Here is a 16,988-nt window from a genome sequence, read left to right as displayed (position 1 = left end):
TAATTTCTATAACATCATCGGAATTCTCGTCGGAATCCGATTCATCGGAGAATTGGTAATCCTCCCGATATTTTGCTTCCTTGGCGGAACAACATTGACCATAATTAACCTTGGTCGGTTGGTTGATGATTTTCTTTTACTTAACCGTTTTATTATTTCTCCAACCGGTTCTACTTCTTCATCCGGTTCCGATTCTTCTTCCGGTTCCGACTCTTCTTCCGGTTCCTCTTCGGGAACTTGTGAATCAGTCCACGAATCATTCCAATTTACATTTGACTCTTCATTATTATTAGGTGAGTCAATGGGACTTGTTCTAGAGGTAGACATCTATCACATAATATCAAACGCGTTAAGAGATTAATATATCACATAATATTCACATGTTAAAAATATATAGTTTCCAACAAAATTTGTTAAGCAATCATTTTTCAAGTAAACACGGTCAAAGTCCAGACTCACTAATGCATCCTAAAAAACTCGATACGACACACTAATGCAAAATTCTGGTTCTCTAAGACCAACGCTCGGATACCAACTGAAATGTCCCGTTCTTATTGATTAAAAACGTTCCATATTAATTGATTTCGTTGCGAGGTTTTGACCTCTATATGAGACGTTTTTCAAAGACTGCATTCATTTTTAAAACAAACCATAACCTTTATTTCATAGATAAAGGTTTTAAAAAGCTTTACGTAGATTATCAAATAATGATAATCTAAAATATCCTGTTTACACACGACCATTACATAATGGTTTACAATACAAATATGTTACAACAAAATAAGTTTCTTGAATGCAGTTTTTACACAATATCATACAAGCATAGACTCCAAATCTCGTCCTTATTTAAGTATGCGACAGCGGAAGCTCTTAATAATCACCTGAGAATAAACATGCTTAAAACGTCAACAAAAATGTTGGTGAGTTATAGGTTTAACCTATATATATCAAATTATAATAATAGACCACAAGATTTCATATTTCAATACACATCCCATACATAGAGATAAAAATCATTCATATGGTGAACACCTGGTAACCGACATTAACAAGATGCATATATAAGAATATCCCCATCATTCCGGGACACCCTTCGGATATGATATAAATTTTGAAGTACTAAAGCATCCGGTACTTTGGATGGGGTTTGTTAGGCCCAATAGACCTATCTTTAGGATTCGCGTCAATTAGGGTGTCTGTTCCCTAATTCTTAGATTACCAGACTTAATAAAAAGGGGCATATTCGATTTCGATAATTCAACCATAGAATGTAGTTTCACGTACTTGTGTCAATTTTGTAAATCATTTATAAAACCTGCATGTATTCTCATCCCAAAAATATTAGATTTTAAAAGTGGGACTATAACTCACTTTCACAGATTTTTACTTCGTCGGGAAGTAAGACTTGGCCACTGGTTGATTCACGAACCTATAACAATCTATACATATATATCAAAGTATGTTCAAAATATATTTACAACACTTTTAATATATTTTGATGTTTTAAGTTTATTAAGTCAGCTGTCCTCGTTAGTAACCTACAACTAGTTGTCCACAGTTAGATATACAGAAATAAATCGATAAATATTATCTTGAATCAATCCACGACCCAGTGTATACGTATCTCAGTATTGATCACAACTCAAACTATACATATTTTGGAATCAACCTCAACCCTGTATAGCTAACTCCAATATTCACATATAGAGTGTCTATGGTTGTTCCGAAATATATATAGATGTGTCGACATGATAGGTCGAAACATTGTATACGTGTCTATGGTATCTCAAGATTACATAATATACAATACAAGTTGATTAAGTTATGGTTGGAATAGATTTGTTACCAATTTTCACGTAGCTAAAATGAGAAAAATTATCCAATCTTGTTTTACCCATAACTTCTTCATTTTAAATCCGTTTTGAGTGAATCAAATTGCTATGGTTTCATATTAAACTATATTTTATGAATCTAAAAATAAAAAGTATAGATTTATAGTCAGAAAAATAAGTTACAAGTCTTTTTGTAAAGGTAGTCATTTCAGTCGAAAGAACGACGTCTAGATGACCATTTTAGAAAACATACTTCCACTTTGAGTTTAACCATAATTTTTGGATATAGTTTCATGTTCATAATAAAAATCATTTTCTCAGAATAACAACTTTTAAATCAAAGTTTATCATAGTTTTTAATTAAGTAGCCCAAAACAGCCCGCGGTGTTAATACGACGGCGTAAATCCGGTTTTACGGTGTTTTTCGTGTTTCCAGGTTTTAAATCATTAAGTTAGCATATCATATAGATATAGAACATGTGTTTAGTTGATTTTAAAAGTCAAGTTAGAAGGATTAACTTTTGTTTGCGAACAAGTTTAGAATTAACTAAACTATGTTCTAGTGATTACAAGTTTAAACCTTCGAATAAGATAGCTTTATATGTATGAATCGAATGATGTTATGAACATCATTACTACCTTAAGTTCCTTGGATAAACCTACTGGAAAAGAGAAAAATGGATCTAGCTTCAACGGATCCTTGGATGGCTCGAAGTTCTTGAAGCAGAATCATGACACGAAAACAAGTTCAAGTAAGATCATCACTTGAAATAAGATTGTTATAGTTATAGAAATTGAACCAAAGTTTGAATATTATTATTACCTTGTATTAGAATGATAACCTAATGTATGAAACAAAGATTTCTTGAGGTTGGATGATCACCTTACAAGATTGGAAGTGAGCTAGCAAACTTGAAAGTATTCTTGATTTTATGTAACTAGAACTTGTAGAATTTATGAAGAACACTTAGAACTTGAAGATAGAACTTGAGAGAGATCAATTAGATGAAGAAAATTGAAGAATAAAAGTGTTTGTAGGTGTTTTTGGTCGTTGGTGTATGGATTAGATATAAATGATATGTAGTTTTGTTTTCATGTAAATAAGTCATGAATGATTACTCATATTTTTGTAATTTTATGAGATATTTCATGCTAGTTGCCAAATGATGGTTCCCACATGTGTTAGGTGACTCACATGGGCTGCTAAGAGCTGATCATTGGAGTGTATATACCAATAGTACATACATCTAAAAGCTGTGTATTGTACGAGTACGAATACGGGTGCATACGAGTAGAATTGTTGATGAAACTGAACGAGGATGTAATTGTAAGCATTTTTGTTAAGTAGAAGTATTTTGATAAGTGTATTGAAGTCTTTCAAAAGTGTATAAATACATATTAAAACACTACATGTATATACATTTTAACTGAGTCGTTAAGTCATCGTTAGTCGTTACATGTAAGTGTTGTTTTGAAACCTTTAGGTTAACGATCTTGTTAAATGTTGTTAACCCAATGTTTATAATATCAAATGAGATTTTAAATTATTATATTATCATGATATTATCATGTATGAATATCTCTTAATATGATATATATACATTAAATGTCTTTACAACGATAATCGTTACATATATGTCTCGTTTAAAAATCATTAAGTTAGTAGTCTTGTTTTTACATATGTAGTTCATTGTTAATATACTTAATGATATGTTTACTTATCATAGTATCATGTTAACTATATATATATATATATATCCATATATATGTCATCATATAGTTTTTACAAGTTTTAACGTTCGTGAATCACCGGTCAACTTGGGTGGTCAATTGTCTATATGAAACATATTTCAATTAATCAAGTCTTAACAAGTTTGATTGCTTAACATGTTAGAAACATTTAATCATGTAAATATCAATCTCAATTAATATATATAAACATGGAAAAGTTCGGGTCACTACAGAATGGTTGATTGATTATATGTACATTATAATAGGTGCGTTACCTTGAAGATTCAAGCTTGGTTTATTGATTCACCGAAGGCGTAAGGTGAGTGGAATAAGTATACATGTACGTATATGATGTGTTTACTTGTAGAAATGGATATGTGTTGTCCAAGTTAGTGATATATGCTGTGTACGCTAACGGTTTTAAGAACGGATATACGTTGTCCAATTTAGTGTTATATGTGTTGTACACTAATGATTTATGAATGGATATGTGTTGTCCGATTTAGTGTTATATGTGTTGTACACTAACGATTTTATAAACCGATATGTGTTGTCCAAGGGTTAGTGATATATGTGTTGTGCACTAACGGTTGTTATGAACACCAATGGGAAATTAGAGTACCATTCCTATTACGATTGGTTAACCATGGTTGTATGAATTGTGCATTAGCATACTTAATTATGAACTATATGCTTTTGTTATTGCTAGCTCAATGTGAATTGCGGTTATTGGTATATGCATAATGTTTTGCATGGTTGTCCAATTGATAGCTTGTGTACGGTATTGTGTAAGTGTTTGCAAGTAGATATATTATATATGTATATGTATAATTATTGCATTCACTAAGCTTTGCTTACCCTCTCGTTGTTTACCTTTTTATAGGTTTGGTTGTGGACAAGGGTAAGGGCATTATTTTGGAGTAGAGTTCCCGCTTGTTGATAGGGGATGCCTTTTGGAAGTGTTAGCTTTTGGAGTTTGACCGAGGCTTGGGTAGTTTAACCCCAAACACCATGCTCGTAGTGTCGTTTGGTATTTAAACTTAATGTGGTCGAAACTCAAACTTTTGTATGAAACTCGTAAAACGACCGATGTGGGCCCCGCTTTGTAAAACTTATTTTATGTTTGAATCATGTTAGTTTTACATGTTTGAATATGTGGTTAAAAGCGTTTTGTCTAATTATGTCGGGAAGTGGCCGATCTTTTCCGCAAAAATGGAAAAATGGGACAGGACCATATGGCGCGCCGCGCGGCCATATGGCGCGCCGCGCCATTAGCTGAACAGAGAAATTTTTTTTTTTGTGACATTTTAAACGGGTTTGTTCGTGGTTTGGTTTGGGTTGTTACACGAGACAGCTTTGTCATGTCGCGACACTTAGTGTAAGTCTGCACCCAATCTTAAACAAACCCTTGACAATTTTGTTTCACTGTCACTCGCGTCGTGAGACCATTCTATCGCTCCGTGGCATTACTTTTAGACAAAATCTCCAACTTTTGAAATCTCTCGACATTTTTTCAAAGCATATACTCGCGTCGCGAGGCTATTCTATCGTGTCGCGACCTTTTGTGTTGAAACATTTCTCATTTGCTCAATACTCTCGCATTCTCTTTTACACCTTCCATCGCGTCGTGAGAGCAACCAGTCGCGCCGCGACTTCACTATTATTCGGATACTGAGCTCGATCCTGGCTATAAACATAAGAAAATGTTTCCCGAACAATTGAGACTGGTACCTTATGATAGAATAACGAAAATGTACTTCAAAATGCTCAAATAATCAGCTTTATCAACTTTGTAACTCTCGAACTCGAATCTTCGCAAATACCCCTAAATAGTCTCCAAACCGTATCCAAAGGACTAAAATATAACGGATATTGCTATGAAAAACGTAGTTGAATTATGCAATATCATTGTGTAATGAATTGATGGTTGTCGTTGTATAATAACGGACACCGATAAGAATCCATTCGAGTATCATTAGATTTTGCAATTGTGACGCACTTATTACCGTCATATCCACCAAGAGAGTAACGTATTGTAATTGGGTAAATCCAAGTTATGTTTATCTCTACTGGATCTAACCAGCCAAATATGTTTACAACCTTCTAAACTAAATTTTCTGAATTGTCTATCATATATGTCCTCTAGTAGAGCTTATCGTTTAGGTCAAAAGAAAGTAGTACGTCCTCTAGTAGAGCTTATCGTTTAGGTCAAAAGAAAGTAGTGTAGCCTTATAATTTGTGATGAAGCTGGAACCACCAAAGAGGACAAATATGATAGACATGTGGAGAAAGGACAATTATCTGAGTTATTATTTTCGTCACCTATCGAGGTTGTTGCGTACTATGTGAACCACCAAAGTAGCGTACCCTTATAATTTGTGATGATAGACATATTTTCGTCAGTAGTAATATGTGAGCCCTAAAGGCAATAAGTCATCTAAACCGTTCACTATAAACGTGCGTAAAAGCCGAATCAACAAACCGGGCTTCCTCAACATGACTCTCTGCACTCGGATGTACTTCCTCATCGGAATTACGTACAATCAACTTTAATACCAATTTGTGATAAAGGTAGATTCTCATAAGCTTATAATCATACATTTGTTTTATTCCTAATTTCAATGTGAGACTATAATTTACATCTTTTTCAGCTGATTATCTTCAACTCGCAAAGCTAGTCGAGTTACAAACTTATTTTTTGATTTTATACACTTCAACTCTTAAGAATTTACTAAAACAAAAAACTTCAATTTTCATTAATTAAATAAGACAGCTAAAATTAACTTATACAAAGATAACATGAAAATGTCATAGGGTGTGTTTGACAAAAAAAAAATAAAAAATACATGATATATCCTATTTAAATTGACTTAATAAATAAAATATAAAATATATATAATAAAATGTAAAATAATGTAATGAAAGGTCATGTCGTAAGTCTAATGAGATTTTTTAAGACTTTGAAAGCATATTTTATGACCTACAATCAGTATTAAGGATGTGAACGGTTTACTTTTTTACTTGTTATAAAAATCCACTTAATACGCTACTTTGGTCCAACAACCGTTGCTAAAAATTTGGTACCCCAACCATCCTTAACCATGGTTTAGTTAACTAATCTTTACCAAATTCCCCAATCACAGTTAACTCTCTCCAATATATATAACTATCTCCATCATATTCACATCCAGCACATTTTTAGAGCCAAAAAACTCACACTAAATTAAACCGTCACAAACGCAAACTCAACACTACAAACCCTAGCAGCCGAATCAAATATGCCTTTATACATAGATGAAGAACAACTATGGAAGTGTCCTAAACATCCATCACGAAGACGAAAAAGTGGAATTTGCCCTAAATGTCTTCGTGATCGTCTCGTGACACTTTGCCCTAACTGCGCCAATTCTCTTCCATGTCCCGAATGTCCCGCGCCAATTGAGATTACGTCATCTTCAAATTCTCCGTTTTCTCTATTCTCATTCTCACGAGGTGGAAGCCACCGTCGCGATTTTTCTAACCACAATGAATCGAATCGATCATCAAACAGCGTGGAAGGTGATCCAGTATTACGTAAATCACGATCCGTTGCTATTCCGTTACTTAGATCGAAATCTAAGTATGTTGGAAACGTAACTGAAATTGAAAAGGCGGGAACGGGTAAAGTTAGTAGGAGTAAGATTAACTTTTGGTCGGTTTTTAAGGTTAATAAGAGTAAGAGATGTGATGTGAAGGATGAAATAGTCACGGAAGGTGAAGTGAGTATGTGTGATGATTTGACGAGAGTTAACGGTGATTTAACGGCGATGATGACGAGGTCGAGATCAGTTGCTGTTAACGGAAACGAATTTGGGAGATCAAAAGGATGGTATTTTTCGAGTTCGGTTAAATCATTCAGGCAATCTAAACTTCCTACATCTGTTATTGTTGCATAGAGTGATTTAATAAAAATGTTGAAGTTTTTATTTTTTTTATTTTTGTTATGTAAATTTTTAATTTTTATTCATATATTTTGCATTTTTGTGTATGTGTTATGTTTTTTGTTCATTATTCGAGCACAAAGTGTCCGTATCTATTTTTTTGTCTTCATTGATTAAAGTGAAGTGTTATTAAGTGTTCATTTCACATCGAATATGAGATTGATCAATAAAAAGATAGAATAATTAAAAAAAAAAAAGAGAAACATGGTTAGGGTAGCAACGATGGGAGGGGGACAATGGTCACGAAGTTGGGGCAGTATCCTCGTCGGGTGGCGTCAGTTTTGGACGGTGGACTTATAGGAGGACACCGCGTGCTCTAATTATTTTATTATTATTATCAATTATCAAATTATCAATGATTATTTTATTATTATTATCAATTATCAAATTATCAATGAATTGAATGAAAGCTAGTTTAGCATAGTCAATCAATTTTATTTTATTATTATACAATATACAATAAAATACGGAGTAATAAAGAAGTGCACACGATAATTGAAATTGAGGAGTTTTAATATATACTCGTAGTTCTAATAAGGCGACTAGCTAAAATGAGGAAAGTCGTTATTTGTCAGATAGAAATGTTGACCGAATCTGTTAGTGTATCTAAATTTGAACATATTTTATTTGGTTGTAAAACTTTTATCTTATTATTACTAGTAATATTTCTATTCTATTTGTAGTTTTGTACTTAAAACTTTCTACGATAAAATATCAAAAAGGTGGTAAATTAAATATCTGTAACATACCATACTAACGTGGGACAGTCATCATTGAGCATTATTATATTATATATCTATCATATAATAAAAATATAATATATAATATAATACATAATATATACTTTTTTTTTTTGGCAAAAAATGATTAATATAAAATGACGAGACTCTCATCAAAAGTGAAAGAACCCATCAAAAATCAAAATCAAAATATATATATATATACCAACCCAAGACTGTTTCACACCTCAAAAAGCATAGAAGAGAACCTACACCAACGGCAAAAACAAAACTACGCTATCTAAGTGCGAACCTGACAAACAAATGCCAAATATATTCCACATGAATTTTTACATTTAAAATAGATTTGATAAATATTAATTTTGAGTCCGGATAAATTTGATTGAATTCATTAAAAGTTTTTTTTTTTTCCGAAAAGCAAGGAATATATTAAAACACTGAACACAAGAACGTGGAATGAGCTAAATAGCCCAAGAGCCACAAACACGAAGCATCCGCGAGACTACAAAGACGATTTGCAAAGAAAGCAAATCTCAAAAAACACGAGAAGAACAAAGAAAACAATAAAAAAACTACATATTGAGATAAATACTAGGATTACTCAACCAAGAGAGCCACTCGAACTTCTTCCCTTTTGCGCGGCGCGAAATCCACTCAAATGATTTAGTTTGCATTTCATTTATAGCCACCGGAGCGGTCCAACATTTGTTATGAAAGACCATGTTGTTCCTGTTTTTCCAAATAAAATACGCACAAGTCCAAACGATAGCTTGCCAAATCTTATTTCCGAAAGTTGAAGATTGAACCGTGAGATCACCACGAAGAATTTCTCCCGTACTAAGGTTTGAAGGATGTCCCAGATTCCACCATTTGAAAATACGAACCCATACTTCCATAGAATGATTGCAAAAGATAATAGAGTGATCGACCGATTCAAGGTCATCGTCGCAAAGTGGACATCTAACTGAATTTAAGTCGATCCCTCTTTTATCAAGCTCCAATCTAACCGGAAGTCTTTTTTTAATTGCACGCCAAACGAAGATCTCCAATTTTTTTAGAATCAAATTATTCTTTAACGTCTCTGTATAACACGAATTTAAAGGTAGAATTGCGTCGTCAATGATAGCCGAACACTCTTTAACAGTAAATGAACCAGAAGAGGATAAAGACCACGAGCATTTCTCATGTTTGCTGCTACTGAATTCGAAGGCCATTAACAGCTCGATCAGATTATTTAACTCGTCTGAAGTTCTGCCGGAGGGAGCGCGAGACCAATCCCAATTGAAGCTAATCCCAGATTCACCTACAATAATGCGGTTGTTAATAGTAACATGTTTCGAACACTCGAGATGAAAAAGACGCGGAAATCTGTTGCATAGTTTTAAATTGCCAATCCAAAGGTCTTCCCAAAAACTTGTTGTCGATCCGTCTCCAATACATTTGGAAAAGGAGCTACTAAAGTTGATGTTACATTCGTCGATTTTTGAACCTGCAAAAATAATGTTATTCCAACAACCCGAAGATGAAGGACGATTAGAATCATCCCCCAACTCCAAGCCGCCGTTAGAACCATATAAGCTTCGAATAATTTTGACCCAAAGTGAGTTAGTTTCGGTATAGAACCTCCACCACCACTTTCCCAAAAGAGCAAGATTTTTACTTTTTAAAGACCCAAAATTTAACCCCCCCGTTTTCATAAGAATTTATCACACAATCCCACTTAACCCATGAAATTTTCGACCCCCCATTCCACCCACCCCAAAAAAAGGAACGTCTAATGCACTCAAGGATTTTTAACACTCGAGGAGGAGCACGGTAAAGCGAGAAGAAGTATTACGGGAGGCTATTAAGAATCGACTTGATAAGAATCATTCGACCGTCAAACGACATCGTTCGCATTCTCCACTTTGAGAGTCTAGCTTTAAACTTTTCTATAACCGGGTTCCAATCACCTACTTTCTTCATTTTCGAACCAATTGGCAAACCAAGATATGTGAAAGGAAATTTGCCAACTTGACACCCTATACCGTTTGCGAAAAGACTAGCTTCATTGTGATCAACACCAATCCCGTAAAGACAACTTTTTTGGAAGTTGAGTTTCAAACCCGAAGCTAGTTCAAAGCACTTAAGAAGATTACGAATACTATATGCATTTGAACGTGACCAATCACCAATGAAAATAGTGTCATCGGCATATTGTAGGTGAGAGACCAAAATCTTGTCGGCACCAATTTCTACTCCTCTAAATAAACCCGAATTCGTTGCCGCTTTTGTTAGAATATTAAGACCTTCGGCGGCGATAATGAATAGAAAAGGTGAAAGAGGATCGCCTTGTCTCACGCCTCGACTAATATTGAATTCATTTGTAGGCGAGCCATTAATTAAAACCGAAATCGATGCGGAGCTTAAACATGCAAATATCCACTTCCTCCATTTTCCCCCAAAACCCATGCACTTCATGACATCCAACAAGAATTTCCAATTTAAACAATCGAACGCTTTCTCGAAATCAACCTTGAAGATCATACCTTTTCGTTTGATAGATTTGAGATATTCGATACTTTCGTTTACAATTAAAGTGTAGCGACCCGACCAAATCATGTTTGACGGCGCCGTCTACTTAGGTCCCGTTACGTGGTCGTAAGTCTTTAACAAGACGTTTGACCAAAATATGTCGCATTCATTTCATAAGTAAAGGGATGTTTCAAGTTTACAAAAGTAGTTCAATGACTAGTTACATATCAATGTTTAACGTACAAATGAAACCTATGCGACACAATTTATAAAAGTAGTCAAAAGACTCTCCAACTATGCACGTATACTCGACATCCAAGCAAGTATCAAAAAGTAAGCGGAAGCATGTATCCTTAAGCATTCAAGGACCTGAGAAAACATATAGAAAACTGTCAACGAAAAACGTTGGTGAAATCATAGGTGTTTTAGTAAACGTTGCATTTGAACCACAAGATTTAATATAAAATGATTATCAAAATCATTTGCATTCCCAAGTTGTTATTTGTTTCGCGGGCACCCAATTATCAAACTTAACTGTTTTGTACCCTGTTACGTAGTGTTAGAACATACACTATACTCGAAAATATATTTCATCCGCTAATGGTAGCGAACCGTCCGAATGAGGCTAGTCAAGCCCATGCGATAACATAATATAAGTTCTCGTTTACACCCTGCAAGTGTAACTAATGATAATTGAATTGAGGATTTTTGTTCAAACCCGTACGTGGAATGTTCGTTTTCGTACTTGTGTTCAAAGTGTAAAAGTATGATACGTATATGTTTCTCATCCCATAGTTTAAAGCATAAAAGTTGTTTGAAAGATGGGATTATGATCTCACCTTATGTACACGAGTAATAAGTACTTCAACAAGTAACGTGTGCAAAGAACAATGCTAGTCTTGACCTAAACAAATAGGTCGTATCAATAACGGTAAACGCGATAGGTCAAAGATGTTTAATTAGTCCTATGGCTCGTTACGACTCGATTATATATCATGTGAATCAATTAGTCAAGTTTCATGCACGTTACAAGTAGTCAAGCATGTTAGAACAATCGTATAAGCGTTTGGTTAAGTTTGACTAAAAGTCAAACTCGGTCAAAGTCAAAGTCAACGGGGTCGGGTCGGGTATCCGACAATTTTCCCATGATGAGAAATCATATATGAGCACAATAGCCAAGTTTCATGTTAATCGGAGTTACGGTTAAGCGGGAAACATTTTGCGAACAATAAAACAAATAAAAAAAATAGCTGGGCTGTTGCGCGGCGCGCAACCAAGTGTAAAACCAGGTCAGAACATGTCAAAAGGGGTCAAGGATCTGGGTCTGCATATTTGCACGGCGCGCAGAATTGTGCGCGGCGCGCATGCCTGGAAAACATGCTGATTGCAGTAAAAAAAGCTAAGTCTCGAACCAAAACTCGAATTAGCATAATTTATGAACCGAAAACATTCAAAATGCATACCATATATCGTTGGAAAGGTAATTTGACAAGGAGAATAACTAAACGCATTTAATCAATCAAAACCAAACAAACTCATATCAAAATCACCATTAATGCTCATCATTTATTACTCCAAGTTCATAAATGCATTATTATGATTCGGGAATTTAATGCACATGTATAATACGCTGTTTTGAAGGTAATCAAGCATACAATCCAACTAAACACTTACCAACAACAATTCAGGGCATTCAATGCATCAAAGTTCACATTTAGTTCTATCAAACCCTAACCAAAATTACCCAAAATCAATAATCAAGTTTATGAAGTTTTCCTAAGCAACCTACACATCAATTTGAAGCTAGTGATACTAGTAACACATTTAATACTTTCACTTTATCATAACAACAACATCTAGGCAACCAAATCATCAATCAAATACACCAAACTTTCAAGTTCATGCTAGTTACTAAAAATAACAAGATCGAACATATAAATCATATATTCATGTTAGACTTGAGCCATAGACACTAATTAACAACTTTATAAGTTAAAAACATCAAGAACACAAAATCTAGGGATTTTAGAAAGTTACCCAAATAAGATGTAATTGGTATGGAATCGAAGAGGAAGTTGCAAGGATTCCAAATATGTAATTTGTTTGGATTGATGCTTGCTAGATTTGATTTAGATGATGAATCTTTGTAATGGTGTTTGAGAGATTTGGTGAAAGTATTAGAGAAAATGGAAAAAAGAAAAGAAATTAATGAATGGATGAGGAAGGGTGTTGACTAGTTGACCTAGTCAAAGGTTTGGTCAATTGGCAAGCCTAGTCCCTCAAGTTTCATTCGGGTGCGTGAATTACCTAAACGAGATAATTTAAAACGCGCATTAACGGGAGACGTTATATATATAACGGACTTTAAATAAGTAAACGGAAAAGTAAACGGAAAAAGGCGGGATGTTACATTACCTACTCCTTAAAAGAAATTTCGTCCCGAAATTTAAGTAGGCGTAGGAGTCGTTGTTTCTTCCTCGGAATCTTGCGTTTCCGGAACCGGGAATAGATGAGGGTATTTTCTTTGCATTTGATCTTGCCTTTCCCAAGTAAACTCGGGTCCTCTTTTGGTGTTCCAACGGACTTTAACAATCGAAATTCGGCTTTGTTTCAATGTCTTGACGGAGGTGTCCACAATTTCAACCGGTTCCTCCACAAAATGAAGTTTGTCATCAATAGTAAGTTCCTCGAGAGGGATGACGATATCGGGTTCGGCAAGACACTTTTTCAAGTTAGATATATGGAAGGTAGGATGAACGGAGCTCAATTGAGGTGGTAGATCTAAACGATAGGCAACGGTCCCAATACGCTCCAAGATTTCGAAAGGACCAATATACCGCAGATTTAGCTTCCCGCGTTTCTCAAAACGGATTACACCTTTCCAAGGTGCAACTTTTAACATTACGTGGTCACCGACTTGAAATTTAAGGTCGTTGCGTCGTTTGTCGGTATAGCTCTTTTAACGACTTCGGGCAGTCCTAAGCCTATCTCGGATTTGAACGATCTTCTCGGTTGTTTCATGAATGAGTTCGGGTCCGGTGATTTGTGTGTCGCCTACTTCGGCCCAACAAAGAGGAGAACGACATTTTTGGCCATATAAAGCATGGTGCGGTGTTAATACTCGCGTGATAACTATTGTTGTAGGAGAATTCGGCGAGAGGCAAGTGCTTATGCCAAGCTTTTCCAAAGTCGACAATGCAAGCTCGTAGCATGTCTTCCAAGGTTTGAATTGTGCATTCGCTTTGTCCGTCGGTTTGCGGTGCTCATGTCTAAACGTGTTCCCAACGCTTCTTGTAAAGTACGCCAAAATCTAGAAACAAATCGGCCATCTCGGTCGGAGATAATCGATAAGGGTACACCGTGTCGGGCTACGATCTCCTTTATGTAAAGTTGTGCAAGTTTCTCCATTTTTTCGGTTTCTTTCATAGCGAGAAAGTGTGCGGATTTGGTGAGACGGTCGACAATAACCCAAATAGTATCATAACCGCCCGTCGTCTTTGGTAGCTTGGTGATAAAATCCATTGTTATTCTTTCCCACTTCCATTGCGAGATTTCGGGTTGTTGAAGTAACCCTGACGGACTTTGGTGTTCGGCTTTGACTTTGGAACATGTCAAACACTTGGCAACATAAGTAGCTACGTCCCTTTTGATGTTCGGCCACCAATATTGTTCTTTAAGGTCGTGGTACATCTTATTGGCACTGGGGTGAATCGAGTATCGTGACTTATGGGCTTCATCTAAAATAAGGCTTCGTAGGTCCCCATATCTAGGCACCCAAATCCTTCCAGCGAAATATCAGAGTCCGGTCTCCCTAATTTCGAATCGAGAGACGAGAATGTTCAAGAGCTCGTGTGAAACGTTTTCATCCTTGAGAGCCTCATCTTGGGCTACCCGAATTTAGCTATTAAGGTTGGTATGGATGGTGATGTTTAAGGCTCGGACACGTAGAGGCACCGCTCTTTCTTTTCGACTTAAGGCATCGGCTACTACGTTTGCCTTCCCGGAATGGTAACGAAGCTCGCAATCGTAATCGTTTAAGGTTTCAATCCACCTTCGTTGTCTCATGTTTAGTTGCTTTTGGTCGAAGATGTGTTGGAGACTTTTGTGATCGGTGAAGATCGTACTCTTGGTTCCATAAAGATAGTGTCTCCACATTTTAAGTGCAAAGACAACGGCTCCAAGTTCGAGATCATGTGTCGTGTAGTTTCGTTCATGAATTTTGAGTTGTCGAGAAGCATAAGAAATGACTTTTGTTCGTTGCATCAATACACACCCAAAACCATGTTTCGAGGCGACGCAATACACAACAAAATCATCGTTGCCTTCGGGAAGTGACAAGATAGGAGCGGTGGTTAGTTTCGTTTTCAAGATTTGAAATGCGGATTCTTGTTCGGTTGCCCAAGTGAATTTTCTTCCCTTGTGAGTTAATGCGGTTAGAGGAAGAGCAACCAAAGAGAAATCTTTGATGAATCTACGATAGTATCCGGCGAGACCCAAGAATTGACGAATGTGAGTAGGAGTAGTAGGAGTCTCCCATTTACTAATGGCTTCGATTTTTGATGGATCGACTTTAATACCTTGATCACTTACAACATGACCAAGAAATTGAACTTCCTTCAACCAAAATTCACACTTGGAGAATTTGGCATAGAGTCGTTATTGTCTTAAAAGTTCAAGCACAAGTCGAAGGTGTTCCTCGTGTTTTTCTTCGCTTTTTGAATAGACCAAAATATCATCGATGAACACGATAACGAATTTATTGAGGTACGGTTTGCACACGCGGTTCATGAGGTCCATGAACACTGCCGGTGCGTTAGTGAGACCAAATGGCATTACAAGAAACTCATAACTACCATAACGAGTCCGGAAAGCGGTTTTGGAGACATCTTCCTCCTTAACCCTTAGTTGATGATAACCCGAACGGAGATCGATTTTCGAATATACACAAGACCCTTGTAGTTGATCAAAGAGGTCATCGATCTGAGGAAGAGGATATCGGTTCTTAACCGTCAATTTGTTTAGTTTACGATAATCAATGCACATTCGTAGGGATCCGTCTTTCTTTTTAACAAACAAAATCGGAGCGCCCCATGGTGAATGGCTAGGTTGGATAAAACCACGGTCAAGTAGTTCTTGGATTTGACTTTGCAATTCTTGCATTTCGGATGGAGCAAGTCTATATGGTGCACGTGCTACGGGTGCGGCTCCCGGAGTAAGATCGATTTGGAATTCAACCGGTCGATGAGGTGGAAGACCCGACAATTCGTCGGGAAATACATCAGAATAGTCACTAACAATAGGCACATCATTGATGTGCTTCTCATCGGACTCGACTTTCTTAACGTGAGCAAGGATCGCAAAACAACCCTTACGGAGTAGTTTTTTAACTTTAATGCATGAAACGAGGTTGAGTCCGGTGCAACTCTTATCGCCATAGAAGATCAAAGGTTCGCCGTTCTCGATAGGAATCCGGATTGCGTTAAGATCACAAAGGATGTGAGATTTTGTTTTGGCTAGCCAATTCATACCGATTATTACATCGAAGCTTCCTAGTTCCATGGGTATCAAGTCAATTTCAAACTCATTACCCAAAATGTTTAACGTACACCCCCGGTAATATGTGTCGGCACTCAATTGTTTCCCGTTGGCCACTTCAATGGTATAAGTGGTATCTAGTGGAAGTGGTGGAGTGCTAAAAGAATGAGTCAAAGTCTTGGATACAAAACTCTTATCGGCACCCGAATCGAATAAACAAGTAACATAAGTGTTGTTGAGGAGAAACGTACCCGTGACTAATTCATTGTCATCTCGGGCTTCCTCAGTGTTGATGTTGAAAGCTCGGCCGCGTGTGTTGGGGTTGGCTTTCTTCTTCGGACATGCATTTCTAAAATGACCCATTTGGCCACATTCATAACAAGTACCCAATTTTGGTGCATTGGGCACCTTTTGAGCGACGGGGGTGGCACTTCTACAATCGTTGGCCACATGACCACCCTTTTGGCACCGGTGGCAAAATAGATTGCTACATTCACCATAGTGATGTTTGTGGCATTTGTTGCAAAAGGGTTTATTTTCGCCATAACTTTTCTTGGCGTCTGAGGTGAAAGGCTTTTTGGTGAAGTTGTTGTTGTAGTTGTTTGATTGAGAGGGTTCCCACTTTCTTTTATTACCACCCGACTTATCCTCGGCCT

At 36.4% G+C, this 16,988-nt stretch overlaps 2 protein-coding genes across 2 annotated transcripts in view; one reads left to right on the top strand and one right to left on the bottom strand.

The window, feature by feature from the left end:
* Positions 1-6,841: 6,841 nt before the first annotated feature.
* On the top strand, positions 6,842-7,498 carry LOC139854925 (uncharacterized). The gene has a single exon (XM_071844197.1). It carries the CDS (start codon positions 6,842-6,844, stop codon positions 7,496-7,498), a length of 657 nt encoding a protein of 218 aa, XP_071700298.1.
* A 2,618-nt stretch (positions 7,499-10,116) lies between these two features.
* The window catches only part of LOC139854924 (uncharacterized), a 33,962-nt gene continuing 27,090 nt past the window's right edge, over positions 10,117-16,988 (bottom strand). The window contains exon 2 of the mRNA XM_071844195.1: positions 10,117-10,737. Within this exon, the coding sequence (XP_071700296.1) occupies positions 10,117-10,737 (621 nt within the window). The remainder of the gene's footprint in view (positions 10,738-16,988) is intronic.

This window comes from Rutidosis leptorrhynchoides, chromosome 6 (assembly GCF_046630445.1).
Source record: "Rutidosis leptorrhynchoides isolate AG116_Rl617_1_P2 chromosome 6, CSIRO_AGI_Rlap_v1, whole genome shotgun sequence".
In the NCBI taxonomy this organism is placed as follows: Eukaryota; Viridiplantae; Streptophyta; class Magnoliopsida; order Asterales; family Asteraceae; genus Rutidosis; species Rutidosis leptorrhynchoides.
Note: the sequence above shows the minus strand (reverse complement) of the source record. Positions and strands in the feature narration are given on the sequence as shown.

Excerpts from the sequence above, each read along its gene's own strand:
- LOC139854925 (XM_071844197.1), top strand. The coding sequence starts at position 6,842 with ATGCCTTTATACATAGATGAAGAACAACTATGGAAGTGTCCTAAACAT.